The sequence below is a fragment of the Poecilia reticulata genome, chromosome 19, assembly GCF_904066995.2.
Source record: "Poecilia reticulata chromosome 19, P_reticulata-male-v2, whole genome shotgun sequence".
Classification (NCBI taxonomy): domain Eukaryota; kingdom Metazoa; phylum Chordata; class Actinopteri; order Cyprinodontiformes; family Poeciliidae; genus Poecilia; species Poecilia reticulata.
Window position 1 is genome coordinate 2,022,250 of NC_088848.1, and position 18,836 is coordinate 2,041,085.

Sequence of the window (18,836 nt, forward strand, 5' to 3'; positions counted from 1 at the left end):
AGCAATTTTTTGACTTTTCAGACTCAAACATTTTCATGTCTTCTAGAACATTTTTGAAATTAATCTAAAAAGTTCAGTTTTTGGAGGAAATTTGCTCCTTTTCGTTTGGCCCTGATATGTTGTGGTAGAAATGCTAATGCTAATGCTAATGCGCGGCTCCAGGTGTTTTTCTGATCAAATCCCAGTCAGTAGATGAATGCATGGAGACATTTTGAAAACGGTTACGTCTGAAGTCTGGTTCTGGGTGAAATGACCGACGGTGACCCGGGCTCACACACCGGGTCCATTGTCATGGCGATGACATCATCACTCTGTACCAGCGGGGAAGAGCTCCGGTTCCCGCAGCTGGTGAGGGCAGCAGACCGACCTGCCTGCTGGAGGAAAACCGAACCGCTTCGAAATGGTGAAATCATTTCTATCTTGCTAAATTTGTGGGTTGTTTTTAATTTGTCTTTAATTTGTTTATCTGATCTGGATGAGATGTGTGTGTTTACAGGGCGTCAACGCTGTAACCATGGTAACGGTTCTGCTCGTCTCTTTGACCCCTTCCTTCGCCACACAAGGTAGACATTTTGAAACTGGTTTTGGTAAAATGGTTCTCTAAGCTTTGGGTGATCAGATAAATCCAACATCCTTCAAATGAAATGATAAACATTAATGTATTAATTCCTTATTGAAGATGTTTAAACTGCAAAAACACAAAATCTACGTGTTTCTAGTGAAAATGTCTTAATACACTGGAAATAAGAAAACAACAAACTCTTTCCTGAGATAAAGGAGCTTCATGTCTCATACTGACATGAGATGGTAACAGTTTAAACTACGGAAGAGGATTAGTGTCAAAACAAAAAGAATTATAATATCTTAGAATTCAGTTTTTTCAGAAAATGTTGACTTTAATCAGAGATCAAAACTCTGAGATTAAAGTCGGATTGATCTCAACATTTGAGTTTTTTTCTAGCATATCTTCGAATTTGTAAATTTAGAAGTTTTTTCCAGAAAAATTCAGATTAATCTCAAAATTTCAGATTTTATTTATTTTTTTTTTTAGCAAATTTTCAACTTTTCAAGCTCAGAAATGTTTTCGTATTTTACAGAAAATTTGAGATTCTGACTTTAATCTCATAACCGACTATAATCAACTCAAAAATCGACTCATGTTTTTTTTTTGTTCTGGGATTTTTTAAGTAAATATTAGACAATTCAAGCTTACAAATTTCCACTTTTCTCCAAAATTTATAATTTTTTTTCTCAGAATTCTGACTTTCGTTCTGAAAAGAATAAAGTCCAAATTCTGAGATTAAAGTCAGAATTCACTTATTTTCAGTGGCGTTATCCTCTTCTGTGCTAAATATGTAAAAATGAACCATATTCTTGTTGAGGTTTCCTCTAAATGATGCTGCGTTCTGTCTGGTACCTGCAGTGGGCCTCAGCGAGAAGGTCCTGGTCTTCCCGTATGAGACGGACTTCAGCTTCGTGGCTCTGGTCCCGCAGAAGGAGATGGCGCTGCGGGCCTTCACGCTCTGCATGCGGGTGGCCACCGAGCTGCCCGAGGAGCGCCAGATCATCCTGTTCGCCTACCGCACCGCCGACTACGACGAGCTCAACGTGTGGCGCGAGAAGGACGGCCGCGTCTCCTTCTACCTGAGCGGCGACGGCGTCTTCTTCCGCCTGCCGCCGCTCAGCACCTTCCGCACCAGCCTCTGCCTCACCTGGGAGTCGCGCTCCGGCCTGGCCGCCTTCTGGGCGGACGGCAGGCGCAGCACCTACCAGGTGTACAAGCCGGGCCACAGCGTGCGGCCCAAGGGCACCGTGCTGCTGGGCCAGGACCCGGACAAACACCTGGGCGGCCTGGAGGCCACGCAGAGCTTCGTGGGCGAGATGACGGACGTCAACATGTGGGACTCTGTGCTTTCTCGGAGCATGATCCAGGCCTGGCACTACGGACACAAAGTCCCCAAGGGGAACATCTTCGACTGGGCCAGCCTGGAGTACGAGCTGAGCGGCAACGTGCTGGTGGTGGACGACGACTGACGCGATGCGGAGGACCCGGCGGGCCGAGGTCCGGCTGTGGAGGGCAGCGCCGCACTGCTGCTGCTGGCGCCGGCCCTGTGGTGGTACGCAGGAGGGTCAGGGCCGGTCTGGGTGCAATGAAAACACATTTACACCAAAACTCAGCTTCAAAAGGCAAAAACGGACTTGGAAAACTCAGAAATTTTAAGATTAATCTTAAAAAAATGATAGAAAAAAACATGGAAATTTGACTTTCAAAGGTCTTAAAATTTGCTAGAAACCCCCCAGAAATTTGGGAATCGCATCAATTTTTAAGGAAAAACTTGAAAATGTCTCAGTTTGAAAAGCTGAAGGTGTGCCAGAAAAAATCTGAATTTTTTAGATTAATCTCAGAAATTTTCTAGAAAAAACACGGACACGTCTGAGTTGGAAAGTCAAAAATCTTCTAGAAGAATCTCAGGAATGTTTACAGTAATCCCAGAATTTTTCTAGAAAAAAAAACAAGGCTGTCCTGAAATATTCAACATTTTTCTACGGTAACGAAAACAGAAACAGAAAAATTTTACCAAATTGACACAAATATTCTCAAATTTAAATTTTTCTTTGCCTTTTAGTTTTTGTATTTCAGATTTTCTTCACTTGGTAACTTTGAGATCAGTTAACACAACATAACACTTTTAATCTGTACTTGAATATTCTGCTCCTTTAATCTCCAGGTTTATGACTAATGACTGGAAAAGTCGTGAAACGTTTTAAACTCCATTAATGCTTCATTTGTTCAATGTTTATCGATTTCCTAACTTCTAAAGAGTCGTTGATAGTAAAGGTCAGCTAATTATTTAGCATCAAGCTATATAATTATTAAACTATTTAATTTCTACTCCAGATCATGGGTCACTCCTTTCTCTAAAACAGCAGCGTTAATGGATGGATGGATGTTTGGAGTTGGAATCACTCCAAGGGCCACAAATGGCCCCCGGGCCGCATGTTGAACAACCCCGTTTATTTTCTGACTTTAAAACTTGGCAGGTTAATAAACTGTCTCTCTGAGACTAAATACCATCTGCTAAACTTTAAAATCTGTTTTTATTTTTTTAATCTGTAAAAAATAAAATAATTCCTAAAACTTTGATTTTATTCAAAATGTTGTTTGTCTCTGTGCTGTTGAGGCTGTCATACCAGAGGCATCCACAGGAGGGCACTCTGGACTCGGCCTCCTGAAATAATGACCTTTCCTCCTGTCTGCATGTCGGAACAAAAACTGGCACCATAACTTTAAAAAGTGCTTTTATACAAACTGGAACGAATCTGTTCATTTTCTGTATGTAAAAACATTAAAATGTAAAATAACAAAAACATTTTTAAAAAATGCCTTTTTTTACCTTTAAATATAAAAAAATGCTATTCAATAAAACCATCCAGATGGAATTATCCATTTGTTTTGATCAAACTGCCTCCTAATAAAATCCGTATATATAATGTTGATGTTAAATCTGTGATGCTCGGCGCAGCGTTGATTGTTCTCTGGTTCCAGCCTTCGCTGTGACGGCGCCGTTGGTTTCTCCCTCTAATGAACCTGCAGCTGATGCAAGAGCCTGAAATAAAACCTCAACGTTTGTCATTAAATTAAATCATCTTTGAACTCCAGAAGCTGCTTTTTCAGAAAAATCCCACAGTAAAATTCAAGCATCATGGTAAGTTTTTCAAACATTTCCAGAACCAATATTTTTAGATAAAAATGCAAATAAACCAAAAAAAAAAAGAGTTTATAATTTTTGACCGTCAATGTCTTGTGTTCTACAGCAGCTAATAAATATATTTCTGAAACGTCACATTAAACACATCCAACCAAGAACAAAACAATAACATAAAACTTAAATATTTGACTTTTATGTTTGTTTGTAGAAGTCGTTTGTTTCAGCTGCTTCTACAAACAATCATATTAAGTAAGTAAGTAAAAAAACAACAAAGAGCCATTAATTTCATGTGTTTTGGAGTCAAAAACCTCTCAATGGTTCAGTCATGTTACACTTGTGCAGGGCCGTTGCCTAGCAACTCCAGGCAAGCCCCACCCGTTGCCTAGCAACCCCAGCGGAATTCCTAAAACACAAAATCTTACAAAATATCTTTTGTTTAGTTCAGTAGAAATACCGCTGTTTTTACAGTGCATACATTTGTTATTTGCAGCAGAGCATCTTTATAAATTCCACCAGTCAAGTCAAAGTGATTTATGTTCCAGTGACAATCGGTGCAGAAGGAAACAGAAATTTCTAAGCGTTTTGTTTAACCGAACCCAGTCCTTGCAGAAATCAGAGCCCATGATCTGGTTTGGGGTTGGTGGATCTGGTTTGGGGCTGGTGGATCTGGTTTGGGGTTCGTGGATCTGGTTTGGGGTTCGTGGATCTGGTTTGGGGTTCGTAGATCTGGTTTGGGGCTGGTGGATCTGGTTTGGGGTTCGTGGATCTGGTTTGGGGCTGGTGGATCTGGTTTGGGGTTTGTGGATCTGGTTTGGGGTTCGTGGATCTGGTTTGGGGCTCATGATCTGGTTTGGGGTTGGTGGATCTGGTTTGGGGCTGGTGGATCTGGTTTGGGGTTCGTGGATCTGGTTTGGGGTTCGTGGATCTGGTTTGGGGTTCGTAGATCTGGTTTGGGGCTGGTGGATCTGGTTTGGGGTTCGTGGATCTGGTTTGGGGCTGGTGGATCTGGTTTGGGGTTTGTGGATCTGGTTTGGGGTTCGTGGATCTGGTTTGGGCTCATGATCTGGTTTGGGGTTGGTGGATCTGGTTTGGGGTTCGTGGATCTGGTTTGGGGTTCGTAGATCTGGTTTGGGGCTGGTGGATCTGGTTTGGGGTTCGTGGATCTGGTTTGGGGCTGGTGGATCTGGTTTGGGGTTCGTGGATCTGGTTTGGGGTTCGTGGATCTGATTTGGGGCTGGTGGATCTGGTTTGGGGTTCGTGGATCTGGTTTGGGGTTCGTGGATCTGGTTTGGGGTTCGTAGATCTGGTTTGGGGCTGGTGGATCTGGTTTGGGGTTCGTGGATCTGGTTTGGGGCTGGTGGATCTGGTTTGGGGTTCGTGGATCTGGTTTGGGGCTCATGATCTGGTTTGGGGTTCGTGGATCTGGTTTGGGGTTCGTGGATCTGATTTGGGGCTGGTGGATCTGGTTTGGGGTTCGTGGATCTGGTTTGGGGTTCGTGGATCTGGTTTGGGGTTCGTGGATCTGGTTTGGGGTTCGTGGATCTGGTTTGGGGCTGGTGGATCTGGTTTGGGGCTGGTGGATCTGGTTTGGGGCTGGTGGATCTGGTTTGGGGCTGGTGGATCTGGTTTGGGGTTCGTGGATCTGGTTTGGGGTTTGTGGATCTGGTTTGGGGTTCGTGGATCTGGTTTGGGGTTCGTGGATCTGGTTTGGGGCTGGTGGATCTGGTTTGGGGCTGGTGGATCTGGTTTGGGGCTGGTGGATCTGGTTTGGGGTTCGTGGATCTGGTTTGGGGCTGGTGGATCTGGTTTGGGGCTGGTGGATCTGGTTTGGGGCTGGTGGATCTGGTTTGGGGCTGGTGGATCTGGTTTGGGGCTCATGATCTGGTTTTGGGCTGGTGGATCTGGTTTGGGGCTGGTGGATCTGGTTTGGGGCTGGTGGATCTGGTTTGGGGCTGGTGGATCTGGTTTGGGGTTCGTGGATCTGGTTTGGGGTTTGTGGATCTGGAGACGGGTCAGAGCATTCCCAGGCTCAGATCTTCTCCCCACTGTGCGTCATCCCGCCCGGCCTGCACCAGCACGCTGACCTCCTTGCAGAGACGAGGAAGAAGTTTTTCCAGCGCGGGTTTTCCTCCGGGGCGGGAAGTGCTGCTGTTCAGAGAGTGTTTACTCTGAGCGAATCAGCCGTCGGCTCTCTGGCTGCAGCTAAATAAGGAGAAGGCCGGGCCGACGAGCTCTGACTGCGGGTCAGCAGCCAAATGTTCCACCTTCTTGGATGTTGCAATGCATCAATCGCGGTGCCCACTCACTGTGTGGCAACACCTTTATGGACCATCTGCCCCGTCTTCCCTCCTCAGCCCTCTGGTGCGAGCAGTGACACACACAACGTTTTCACATCTCTGCCCAAAAGCAGCAATAATCCCCACCGAAAGAATTTATTCTATGAATTCAATTCTAATCTATGACAGCATATTAATGCCATTCTAGACAGAAAAAGGAGGAAATTTCTGCCAAAAAACTGGAAAAAAATGAACATTTCTGAGTTTCAAAAGTAAAATATTTGCTAGAAAAACTGAAATCAATCGCAGAAATGTTTTAGAAAAAACAGAAATTTAGCAAAGAAAAGTTGAAAATTTGCTAAAAAGAAAACAAAATTATTTTTCAAGTGAAAAGATGGAAATTTCTGAGTTTGAAAGTCGAAACTTCGTCTCCTGAGTTTTTCCTGCTCAGACTGTCACTGGAAAACGTCCAGATTAAGGAAAACTGAGTTTTCAAATGTGTCGCTATATAGATTTACAACCTTACATCCTTGAAAAGCAGAAGTGAAGCCTCCTGCACAACCAACCATAATGCAGCACGTAGTTTCTGGACAAACACCGTCTTTTCCAGCAGCATACAGGTAAAACCAGCTGACTAAACATGCTGGAGCTCAGGTTGGGTTGCTAGGTAACGAGCAGCGCCTGTTGATTTGTGATGTTACATTCTGGCGGGTTTTGAAATGGTTCATTTTCCAGACATCAAAAAAACATTAAAATATTGCCAAAACACATCCGCTAATCAGCCAAGAGTGGAGCTAATATTTAGCTTTAGCTCACCCAGCACTCCTTAAAAAACACTTCTGACAAACTAAGCACTAATTTACTTTGCAGTTTTGTAAACAGAAGTTTAAAAACTGTTGGAAAATGCTCTTCTCTTCCAGCAGCCATTGCCCAGCAGTAAAACCAGCTGACCAAACATGCTGGAACTCAGCTTGGAAATGCTAGGTGATGAGCTGGGGTTGCTAGGTAACTGACTTAACATTCTGGAGGTTTTTGAAATGGCTCATTTTCCAGACATTAAATAATATTAACTTCTAGCCAAAAACTGTTGTCTTTATTCTCAGTTGAAACCCAAACAGAAATAAAAAACATGCAAAACGTGAATTTTGCACAACAACTCCTATAAATGAATGTTTCTTACAACTAACAACTAATTGTGGATTCCTTTAGAGGTGCCTATATTAATTTAGCTTCTGCACCCAGTTGGGTCTTTTAGGTACTTAGCATAAGGAGAAACGTACAGATTCATAATTATCCCCCGTGTCCTTATGCTGCATGTATTATCCAACTGAGCAAACAGTTGCAGGGCCTCGTCGTTCCGCTGGCGGACCGGGCCGCCATCAGATCTGCATATTGGCCCGTGGTGGTGGAAGCTGTCTGCGGCGAGGCGGCGCCCGCTGCCGGGCTGCGTGTCCACGCGAGCGGAGCTGGTGAAGATGTTTTCCACGCGACAGGAGACGGAGGGAGGGGGGGAGGGAGGGAGGGAGGGAGCCCCGCCCGCCCGGCCGCGCCAGGCGGACAGAAGGAGCGCCGTTCTGGATTCCTTCGAGCAACTTCTAATAGATTTCCAGGCAAAACATATTTGCATATGTAAGTCAGCGCTACGAGCTATCCGGGTGAGCTGTGTGCGCTGAACAGATGGATAATTTTTTTAGAGCTTTCTTGCAGAAATTTGAGCCCATTAAAGTGAGACTGTGGATATTATTCAATCTGCTTTTGTTCATGAGAGCCACGGCGGATGAATCAAAGATGCAAAATTCACTTAATTGATCAAAGTTTGGGAACCAGTAGATGAATAACAATGTAACATTTATATATGGAGAGAACACACTGAACTAAAACACAGAACCACACAGCATTATGGGGGATGTAGGGTTTCCAACTGAACATTCATTGCGCAAATTGGAAATGTTTCCACTTATACAGCCTCCGCTTTGATCTTGATGTTATTCCACTTTATGCTTCTTTTTATAATTTTGTACAGTTTATCCATAGTAAAGTTTCTGTTTGTGGCCTGAGATGCATCATAATTTTAACGTTATGTTAAATGATAAATGATCTAAAACTGAAAAGTTGGAGGAATCAACTCTCGCTCACTCACTCTCTGGTTGCCTAGCAACCAAACAAGCGTCAAGTTCCCCCAAACTTTGGTTGCCTAGCAACAGCCTGCTGCGTAACTGGCGCAGCAGCAGTTTAAGGTTTCGCCTCCGTGCCTCATAAAAAGAGTTTTAAAAAACAGCATGAAGAGAAAACTCTGGATAAAACTCCATCAGTTTGGCTTTATTTCAAGTATTTAAACCAAAAACTAATCACTTAATGCCGATATAAATCGATTAAATCGCGATAAGTTTTTCAGCCTTAATCTGCCAGTGAAACTAGAACTTTTTCACCAATATTAAGGAATTATTTACGTGATTGTTTAATTGAAACAAGCTCCTACTTCTCACTGAAAAGTTGTAAGTTGGTTTTGTCTTTAAGACATTTGTACTTGGTAATATTTTGTGTTTTTGCAGTGCACCATTTCAACATAGTGGCAGTTTAAACAAATATGTAACAAAAACATTTTTTTTTAATAGAAGTTACAAATTGCAGCTCAATGGAGGCATGAGGACGTCTCAACCTCCTGCTGCAGACTTTATTTTTGTCTTGGAAGTTGAAACTCGGCAGTGCGGTTTCCGTTTCTGCGCCTCCGGGCTGCATGAAAAATTCACCACGTCTCCCATTAGAGTCAGGCCGCATCAGGCGGCGGGCGTTACAGCGGCCGCTCACATCACACTTCCATCACCCCCCGATTAGCAACGCAAACGTTCCTGAAACACAGAATCACAGCCGAGGCCGCTTCCGGGTGCAGAGAGGTCAGACGCACACGCCGGGATGAGCCGGAGAAAATCTGAACGTGCTGCAGGTTTTTCACACCGCCGGTGCCAGAGCTGACCTTTTCCAGGTGCGACCGTGAGAGAGAGAGGCCGGCAGGTCAGCAGGCCGGATCGTCCGGCCTTTGTCACAAAATATTCACTCTAAAACAACGAAGGGCAGGAGACGGCAGAACAAGAGCAACAATAATAAAGACGACCTTTAAGAAAAGGTTCGGAGAGTTTAGAGAGGAGGGGTCATTTAAAGGCTCCAGCTTCTGAACTTGTGTTACAGAAACTTTTCCTCCAGAATAAATCAAATAAAACGATCAGTTTGCATAATTTAAAGACGTAAAAATCATATTATCCCAAAAAATTTCTCTCTTCAAAGTGTTTCTACTCTACTGTAAAAAGGCAAATGTACAAATTACAAGATAGTATAATTAAACTTAATTCCTCCCGTTTGTTTCATTCTATTGTTTTTGTCATTGAAAAAGAAAAAACCTTCTATTTACATCAAAGTTATGCATCAGCTGATGTTTTTAAAAATCTGTTTTGTCCAGAATAATCCAACCTGATTGGTTTAGATTTTAATTTCAGGTAATCAAATGTCATCCAGCTAAGCTAAGCTAAGCTAAACTAAGCTAACAGCACATCTACATGTTTAGGTTGTCAAAGTCAAGCTAGCATAGCTCACCTACTTTCCTCTCCCTCCAAATGTTTTTTGCCGACTTTAACTAGTTGTAGTTTTGACAATTCGTAGCAAAGCGCCGCGTCTTTTTCTTTTATACGTTGACAACTTGACAGCTAATGCTAATCATCGTTGGCGAGCAGTTTTTTGCCATCTAGCAGGAAGCGGGGATTGAGTCTATATTTGACCATCCACATGATCAGGTTTTTCTTCTACACAGGCTCTATTCAAATTCACACTTACAAAACCCCAATTAAAAACCATTTTAAAGTGAAAACTGACTGTTAACCCTTTACTGTCCACCCCCAGCAGAACAGCGCCCTGGGTGGGGAGCCATATTTAACAACGTTCTCCACATCCAGAGCAGCAGAGTAACAACATAAAATCCCTTCCCAGCCTTGGAAGCGCGGCTCATCCCGGCTCGGCGCCTGGATGCGCTGCTGCATCTTTTAGCAGTGAATTCCCGTCCGGCGCCTCTGGGCCGGCGAACATATGACCCACGCCGCAGCAAGTGCTGCTGGGAGACGGTCCAGGGCCTCCTGATTAAATATTACAGCCCTCTAAATGGATGGAGATTAGCCTCAGTGGGAATGTTGGGGCTTAATTCACCCCCAGGCCAGACGTGTGTGTGGAGTGTGAGGCTCGCTGCTCCTGCAGCCCCACGCTGTGGAAATGGTTACATGCTGGGTTAACAGGTCGATTTACGATGTGCTGCGGCTTCATGGAGGGTTTATTCCCCAGCAGCAGCGACTTCATCAGCAAAAACAAAAAAAACTGCAACAAACAAAACAACTAGGAGGGATTTCTGATTATTCTGGTCAGGATTTTTTACATCTATTCTGATAAATATTTAAAGGTTTAAAAGTGGCAACCAGACGACTCTAGCTGCTGTTGTATTAACCTAGTTTTTACAGGGTTCAACATTTGTTAGTTTTTATCATAAAACATGGATAAAATACAACATAAAGAAAAACAAAACCTGTCAGAAAGTTACCTTTTCACTGCAAAAACACAAAATCTTACCAAGTAGTTTTGCTTTAGTTCCTACTGCAAATATCTTGGTACAGATAAAATAAGACAAAACTAACTTACACAGAACATTTAGACAAGATACAGAAGCTTGTTTTAAGTAAATCATTTCTTAATATTGAGGAAAACGTTCTAGTTCCACTGGCAGATTATTTCAATAATACGTTTTTCCCCATGTTAAAAGTAAACATATCTTCCGGAGGAACTAGAATTATTTATCAATATTAAGGAATTATTGGTGTAAAATAAGCTCCTATTTCTTATTGAAAAGTTACTTGTTATCAAAAGACTTTTACCAAAAAGCCGCTGGTTTTAAATACTGTATACAAATGATTAATGACACAACTTTGTTTCTAAACACACACATCGGTAAACTGGTCATAACAGCAATACTATTATCAGATACTGATATTTGTAAAACAAAAAATAAAAAGTTACATCAGTGCATTCCTAGTGTTTTTCTTTTTGGCACTTCAGGGTTTCCATAGTAGCTTTGACACATTTTAGTGACTGTTTTCCTCTACTATTTATTTACTGATGAAAATAAGATGTTATGTAATTAAGAAAATAACAAAATACAATTACAAGAATAAAGTCAAAAGTAGGAGAAATATTACAAGAATTAAGTTTATTTACTAAATTTTCAAAAAATTACTTTATTCTTGTCATTTTATTGGATTTTGTCTTAGATTTGTGCCAACACTGCGTCATAACATTGTGACCTGAATGGTTTGATTTAAATAGACATATGAAAAGTGTCAGGCTGTTTTCTCTCAGCCGTTCCTCCACTTCTGCTGTGAATTATTGATCAGCTGGTTTTGTAGCTCACCGCTTTTAAATCCTTTTAAGGACTGAATGTGTTCTGAGGTTTTCCATGCAACCCCTGACCTTTATTATTTATAAACACATGTAACCTTCATCTGTTTGAGCTTCACTGTTATTCATGCTGACTGATGAACGTCTCCTTTCTGCGGAAAAACCTCAATTATCTGTTCATTTTCCTCTCCTAACAGAGGAACACATTCATCAAACACACACACCACATGTGCGCGCACGGTGTGTAAACACACCCCGCATGCGCACGGAAACACCGCGCGCCACACATGCGCGCTGACAAACAGAGCGCGCGCCACCGGGCAGGGACTCGCCTGAAAGATTGAAAGCAATTAAAACTATCATCTGCAGTGGCTCTGGGCGGGCCCGTGGCTGCGAGGGGGGAGCTGCCACTGTACATCAGCCTCTCAGTCTCAGCAACTCACAGCGACATGAGGAGGAGATGCCACCTTCTCCCACACACACAGACAGACACGGCGGCCCGCGCAGCGCATGCGCGCCTGATGACACCTTCACCTGCTCCTGCTGCGCAAAGTTCTGCACTAAATACACTGAAGTTCAGATGTTAAGGGTTTTTTTTTCCCCAGACGAGGTTTATTGATGTTATAACCACCTTCAAATGAGTTCAGGTATCTTGAATAGCCATTCTGATTCGTCCAACTGAGTCGAACTTTGCAACTGACAGCCATCTTGGCAGGCAGTTGCTATGGAGTTACTATGACAACAATAACAAGGCACAATCTATGAATCAGCTCGCGCCTCCTTCCTAACTTATAAACAATAAGTTAGATTATAACTTTTGAGTATTCTACCAACCTCTGTGTAATATTAAGACAAATAAATGATATTTACTGCCGAACTAGCAAAATTAGCTTAGCGAATGTAGCTTTTAATCTGCTAGCTAAGACGGACTACGTGTTTGTTAATGTTCTTACTCTGCCAGTCACCAGGTCCTTGTTATTCACGTGAATAGCTCCTAAGTCTTTTAAAAATCCGCTAAAATATTGATTGTCTGGATTTCAGGCGAATCTCCTCCATGGTGTTCACTCTTCCTGTTCATTAAGTAGCGAACTATGTAGCAGTATGAGACTGGAGGCAGCTCGTTCACATCATCTGACATGTTTTCCTTCTCCTGTGACTCTAAGCGCATGCGCATAGCTACTAAGATGGCGCGGATCACTTCCGCTTCAGACTTGTGGAAGCTATAAACAATACAACTTAGTATCACCCATCTATGTATAATACTAGGATAAATATTAGTGACGTTAACTGTAGTACCTACTACCGAACTAGCAAAATTAGCTTAGCCAACGCAGCTAAGACCGACATACAAGCCTCCATGTGAGGCTAGTACATTCACACTGAAGCCTGAATTGACCCAAATCCGATGTTTTTCGCCCTTATGCGACACGTTTCTTATCTTATATTGCAACACTGATTGGATTTTAACAAATGCGACCCAGACTACTTGGATATGTGATCATAAGTCCGATACAAATGTGGCCTGTACGTTCAGTCTGAGTGCCACTGATACTGGAAGAAAGTTGCCCTGATATGTGGAAGCAGGAAGAAAAACAACATGGCGGACGAAAACGAGGATTAAGTTGTTAATGTGCTGGCTCCAGTTGGACAACAACTTCAAAATCACGACATATGCTCCACCATTCAAATTCATGTTTACTTCCGCAAACACTGCGCATGCGGGATACCTGTACATCGTTTCCGGTTCACACAGGAGATCAAATACAAGTTGCATATATTTAGAAATGTGAAAAACCATGAATCTGAATTGAATTGAGCATTAAGACCTGCAGCGTGAACTGTCTCGATAGTTGCTATTAGTACAGAACAAATAGCTTCACTATTAGCAAAGGTATGCCCAACTGAGCTGAGAGTTGATGTTTTAAAGTGTTGTTGCACTCTAAGTTTCCTTATTTTATTTTTTATCTGTCATTAAAGGTGATTTATCTGCTTAACCTAAGAAAGTAGTGAAGATGATTTATAATTGGAGTTCATTATCAGACAGTATCAGACTAATCTAAACATTTTTGAGTGGGGTTTATTTTTGGCAGAAAATTACTTTTTTGTGTGTTTTCTATCGACAATCACCCTAATAGAGCCATCGTTATTTACTACCATACATAAGTGCCAAAATCACAAATTCTTGTAAATATCTTTAAAATACATCCAAAAAAATCTGTGATTTTGGCTACAAAACATCTCAAAACAATCATGAAATCCTGGAAGAACAGATTAGGACCAAAAACAAACAACTATGGAAATGCAATGACATCTGTTGGATATGATTACATTTAACAAACAGAATTCATTTCTCATTGATTTGTGATCTTATCTAGAAATCAGATTTGGATCTTTGAACATGAAGTTTGTGTTAAATCAAACGTCCACCAATTTGTCTCTATGCAGATCTCTATAGTTTACTGATAGCAGCTTCATGTTATCTCACTTTAAAAAAATTTTACTTTTGAAGCTCAGAAAATTTCCAAAAGTCCAAAATTTTCAACTTTTGAAACTAAGAAATGTCCAGGTTTTTTTCTAGAAAATTTCTGACATTAATATTGAATTATTTTAGTTTTTTGGGAGAAATTTACTGTCTTTGTTTTTTCTATCTGCAATGCCATAATATGCTACAGTATTTACTTTAAGTGCCAAAATGACAAAAGTCCTTGCAAATATTTTTAAAGTAAAATCACAAAACTTGTGATTTTCATTGCCAAAAATCACATAAACAATAATAAAATCCTGGAAGATCTAAATCTTTGAACATAAAGTTTGTGTTAAATCTGACGTCTAACAATCTGATTGTTTTCTATGCAGATCTCTGCAGATTTCTGATAAAAACTTCACATAATCTCACTTAAAAAATTCACGACTGTCCCTTTAAAGCGTGTCCTCCTGATCGTTACAAACAGCAGATAAACTGCATGTCTTCACAGTGGCCTGAAGCTTCTGCATCAAATCTGCCTCCAGAGGTAAATATAGAGCAAGCAGAGCCGGTTTAATTGTGTATTAAAACACAACAGAACAAACTGAAACTGCCTTTGGTGCCCAGGTAAATGCCTGTTATTTCATGTGCGCAGCGACACAAACAGTCAGCAGAGGAAACCGTCATTGTTCCAGTAAATGGTTTTGTGTTTTGGGATGATTGGCTGCTGCTGATCTCATTAAGTGGAAGTGCTGTAACTCCGAGCTGTTTGGGCCAAACTTGGAGCGCTTTACCTGGGTTCAGATCCCTGGGAACGGTAGCTGTCTGGTTCTGTCTGGACGGGCCCTTAACAAGTCTCCTCAGGACAACCACACCACCATTACCAACCAGCGCCACTCCAGCTCTCTGTCTCTCTTTCTGCTTCTGCGTTTTCCCTCCGCCGATCAGCTAGCCTACTGTCACTCTCACTTAGCGTCGACATTAGCACCGGTGGTTTCCTCATCCTGGTTCTGCTCACTCCTCCCCAGCGCGTCCCCTCGCTGCGTCTGAATACACATCTCCGATATTCAGCCTCTACTTAATTTGACAGGCCCCTGTTTTGTCAGTCTGACAGGCCCATAGCAAGACACTAATAGGCCACAGAGACCACCAGCAGAGGCACCAGCCAGGGCGGCCCCTCCGGTGCCGGGCCCCATCACCCTCTGCGTCTCTGGAGGCGATGCAGGCAGGGCACTTAGGAGTGGCTGCGGGGGTCAGGACGCGGCGCTGTCACGCCGGACCTCAACAGACTGGACCGGGGCTCCGTTCTGACACTCGTCAGCGCTGCGCTGTAATCTGCAGTACCATCACCACCACACACAAAGGGGGGCAAAAAGAGCAGCCAGTGGGGGCGTCCAGGGATCTAATGACTCGGGCTGCCAGTCACAGCCGCCGTCCGCGCAGAGAACCGGCTCTGGTTGGTGGTGGAGCAGCTGGGAAGCGGAGTGTGTGTCCCTCCAGGCCACCAGTCGGTCCAATCGCGACCTGCTAGACTCTGATCACAGATAATTGGTGGTCAGTCGCTGCAGAAGAAGGTACGTTTGACAAGGTGGGAACTGTAGCAGGAGCAAAGGCTCTGAGCAGCTTTTAATAAACAAACATGCAGTGGTCACCAATAAACCAGAGATATCTGGCGCAGAATTTGGTTTAAACCTTTTAGAGGTCAGAGTTCAAACATTGACCAACATATTCAATGCATATTGATGATCTTGACAATGGCAAAATGTAATTCATGTTGGTTTTATGAGGTAAAGCACTGAAACGTGCTACACAAATAAACTTGATAGATTGATTATGCTTCCTTGAACAGGAAGTCCACTTCCTGCTTCTGGAGCGTTTTCATACGCATTCACACCGTACCAGAGTTCACTTTGACCAAACCCAGACTGAGGTTTGGAGGACCAGAGTTCGATTAGCTTTCACTTTTCCCCAAACGAACCCACAAAACGGAGTAAAGCCAAAAAGGACTGGGGTGAGCAGTTCGCATGAACGCAGCGTCTAATGGTTTATATTCGGCTCTTTCCTGCAGATCTTTGGGTTTTAAATTAGTTTTCCAACGTTGTGACTGCAGGTCTGGTTGCCAGATTTAGTTAAGTTTTGTTAAATCCTGACTCAAACATCTGCCTTAAATAAACATCTTTTTTTTTTTGTCTTTTAAATCTTGAAATACGGCAAAAAAAAACAAAAACAAAAAGCACAAATTATTTTCCCAGCTATATTTTGGTATGTCTTACGTCTTTGACATATTATTAGATTAACTATAGCTACTGCATGAAATGTTGCTTACAGAGCATTTTTATGGAGGTTTGCTTTATCTGGTCGGTGATTTGGCATCATCTCTCATCATGATCTGGCGCTGACAGACAGAAAACATCGGAGCCGGGATGAGAGCCAGTGGGGGGCTCCTGGGGTCTCCCGTTTAGTGAATTATTAAGGTTTACTAATACTTCGTAAGTCCCCTCTTTGTCCTGTCCATTACCGGCCTGTCACATCCTCTCGTCGCAGAGAAACTGACTCACTTGCTTCACGAAAATGACAGAAGTTAAACTGTCTTCCAGAGGAGGATGGAGGGGGCGGCGAGGCGGAGAGGGAGGGGTCAGCAGCGCCGTGCGCGGCGGCCTCAGGGCTCCACCGCTTGCTCAGGATGCGTGTCAGACGTTGTGCTTGTGTGTTGCAGCTTTGACATCCCTGCTGCTGATATTAAAAACATCAGATAATAAGTGATGATTAGAAGAAATGTGTTTCTGTGACATCAGATCTGCGCTTTAGCATCGACTCAGTGTATCCGTACCACCAGCTCCGTCCCAGTTCGCCCCCCTCTCCTCCCTCCATCTCCCTCCCAAATCAGCAAACCTTGCCTCAGTGCGTGCCTGGCGGACTCGCTCCGCGGTCTCGACAGCCGAGCTGGTCGTTGCCTCGAGCGCCAAGGAGCTGTCGCCTCTCATTACTGTCGCTGCTGTGACCCAGAGTCCTGCCTGCCTCCCTCCTTGATTACACAGTGAGGTGGATGGAGTGAGTGTGTGTGTGTGTGTGTGTGTGTGTGTGTGTGTGTGTGTGTGTGTGTGTGTGTGTGTGTGTGTGTGTGTGTGTGTGTGTGTGTGTGTGTGTGTGTGTCTGTGTTTAGTGCCACTCAACCCGCTCCTCTTAAAGATCAGCGATTTGGTCAATTGGCTTGGCAAGTCTGAATTGAGGGAAGGTCAATGATGGCTCAATGGAGCAGACAGGCTGTCATGTCGCTAACCGTGTGTCCATGTGTTTCTACTGACAAAATCAATGACAGCAAAATCTATAGAGTAGTGATCTCTGTGTCAAAATGTCCACAGGAGACTGTGGAGGTGGATTTCCATTCAGGCTCAGTCTGCAGCTACATGCTCCCATGGGCTGCAAGCACGGCTAAAGTTAGCTATGCTAACGCCTACAGCACTAATCAGAAGTATTTATCAGAAGCTAATGCTAAAGTGCTAAATTCATTAATGCTCACCTTCTATTGCAGCAACATATATTGGGTTACATGTGTTACTGCCAGCAGTGAACGCTGCTAGCTAAAATGTTAGCTGTGCTAAACCTAAAGCATCAATGATAAAAGTGACAAACTGAGAAGTTTATTTTTGCAAACTCAATTTGTTTTGTTGAAAATATTGTCAAACTGACATGATTGTACTTGTTCAGATTATTATTAACTTAAATCACCAAAAAAATATATAAAAACCAGATTTATTAAACAAGTGATTATAAAGTTATGATTTGAAATAAAGCGATAACAAAAAGCCATAAATGAAAGCGAATGTGAATAGATGTGTCTCCGTCTTTTTGAAACATGCAAACTCTCAGCTGCCCTCAGGTCTTCAGGACGGCTCAGGGCTGTGAAAGGAGGAAAGCGCCTCAACACTTACATGGATATTTTTGCAAAACAGTGATATTTTTATCACATTTGAACCTCTGGGCTTCATGGAAAAAGAGTTTTGGATAACAAAAGCTCAACTGCTGGTGTTTCTGTGAGAACTGCACATTTTATCCTCATTTTGTCCTGAAGAAACTTCACATATAATCTCAGGAAGTTAATGAATGAGAGGAACGAGTGACATAAAAAACACACAAGATGCAATTGTTGCACATTATTTAAAATCTTTAGCCTAGCACGACGTTAGCCATATATCAAGTGTACTAATTTTGTGTTTTTGCAGTGTAGAGTTTTAATCTAACGTTAGATTTCACTTTATTACAAAACTCTGCCAAAAATACTCATCAGATTGAAATTTGCTTGAAAAAACTCTGAAATTAATAATCTCAGTAATTTTATTCTAACAGATTTAAAAGCTCAAAAAAGTAAATTTTACATTATAAAAGCTAGTTTTAAGCCAATAATTCAGATTATTTAACTTGTAACAAGCCAATTTTCCTGAGTTATAAGTGAAATAATCAGCCAGTGGAACTAGAACTGGGTTGCTAGGTAACGGCTGGGCTTGGCTGGGGTTGCTAGGTAACGGCTGGGCTAGGCTGGGGTTGCTAGGTAACGGCTGGGCTAGACTGGGGTTGCTAGGTAACGGCTGGGCTAGAATGGGGTTGCTAGGTAACGGCTGGGCTAGAATGGGGTTGCTAGGTAACGGCTGGGCTAGAATGGGGTTGCTAGGTAACGGCTGGGCTAGAATGGGGTTGCTAGGTAACGGCTGGGCTAGACTGGGGTTGCTAGGTAATGGCTGGGCTTGGCTGGGGTTGCTAGGTAACGGCTGGGCTAGAATGGGGTTGCTAGGTAACGGCTGGGCTAGACTGGGGTTGCTAGGTAACGGCGCCAACGGAACTAGAAGTTTATAAGAAATAACAAGGAAAAAACTTTGAATTTTTTAAAATTCATCTCAGAAATGTTAATAAAAACATGATTTATTGTTCAAAAAAGTCAATTTTAAGTTAATAATTCAGATT

The 18,836-nt window shown here is 42.7% G+C and overlaps 1 protein-coding gene across 1 annotated transcript; it reads left to right on the forward strand.

Annotated features, from left to right (window-relative positions):
* The first annotated feature begins 13 nt into the window (after positions 1-13).
* On the forward strand, positions 14-3,959 carry LOC103481095 (C-reactive protein-like). Its single transcript, XM_008436372.3, has 3 exons — positions 14-403; positions 497-563; positions 1,424-3,959. Exons 1-3 carry the CDS (start codon positions 401-403, stop codon positions 2,032-2,034), a joined length of 681 nt encoding a protein of 226 aa, XP_008434594.1. The 5' UTR covers positions 14-400; the 3' UTR covers positions 2,035-3,959.
* Positions 3,960-18,836: the final 14,877 nt, after the last annotated feature.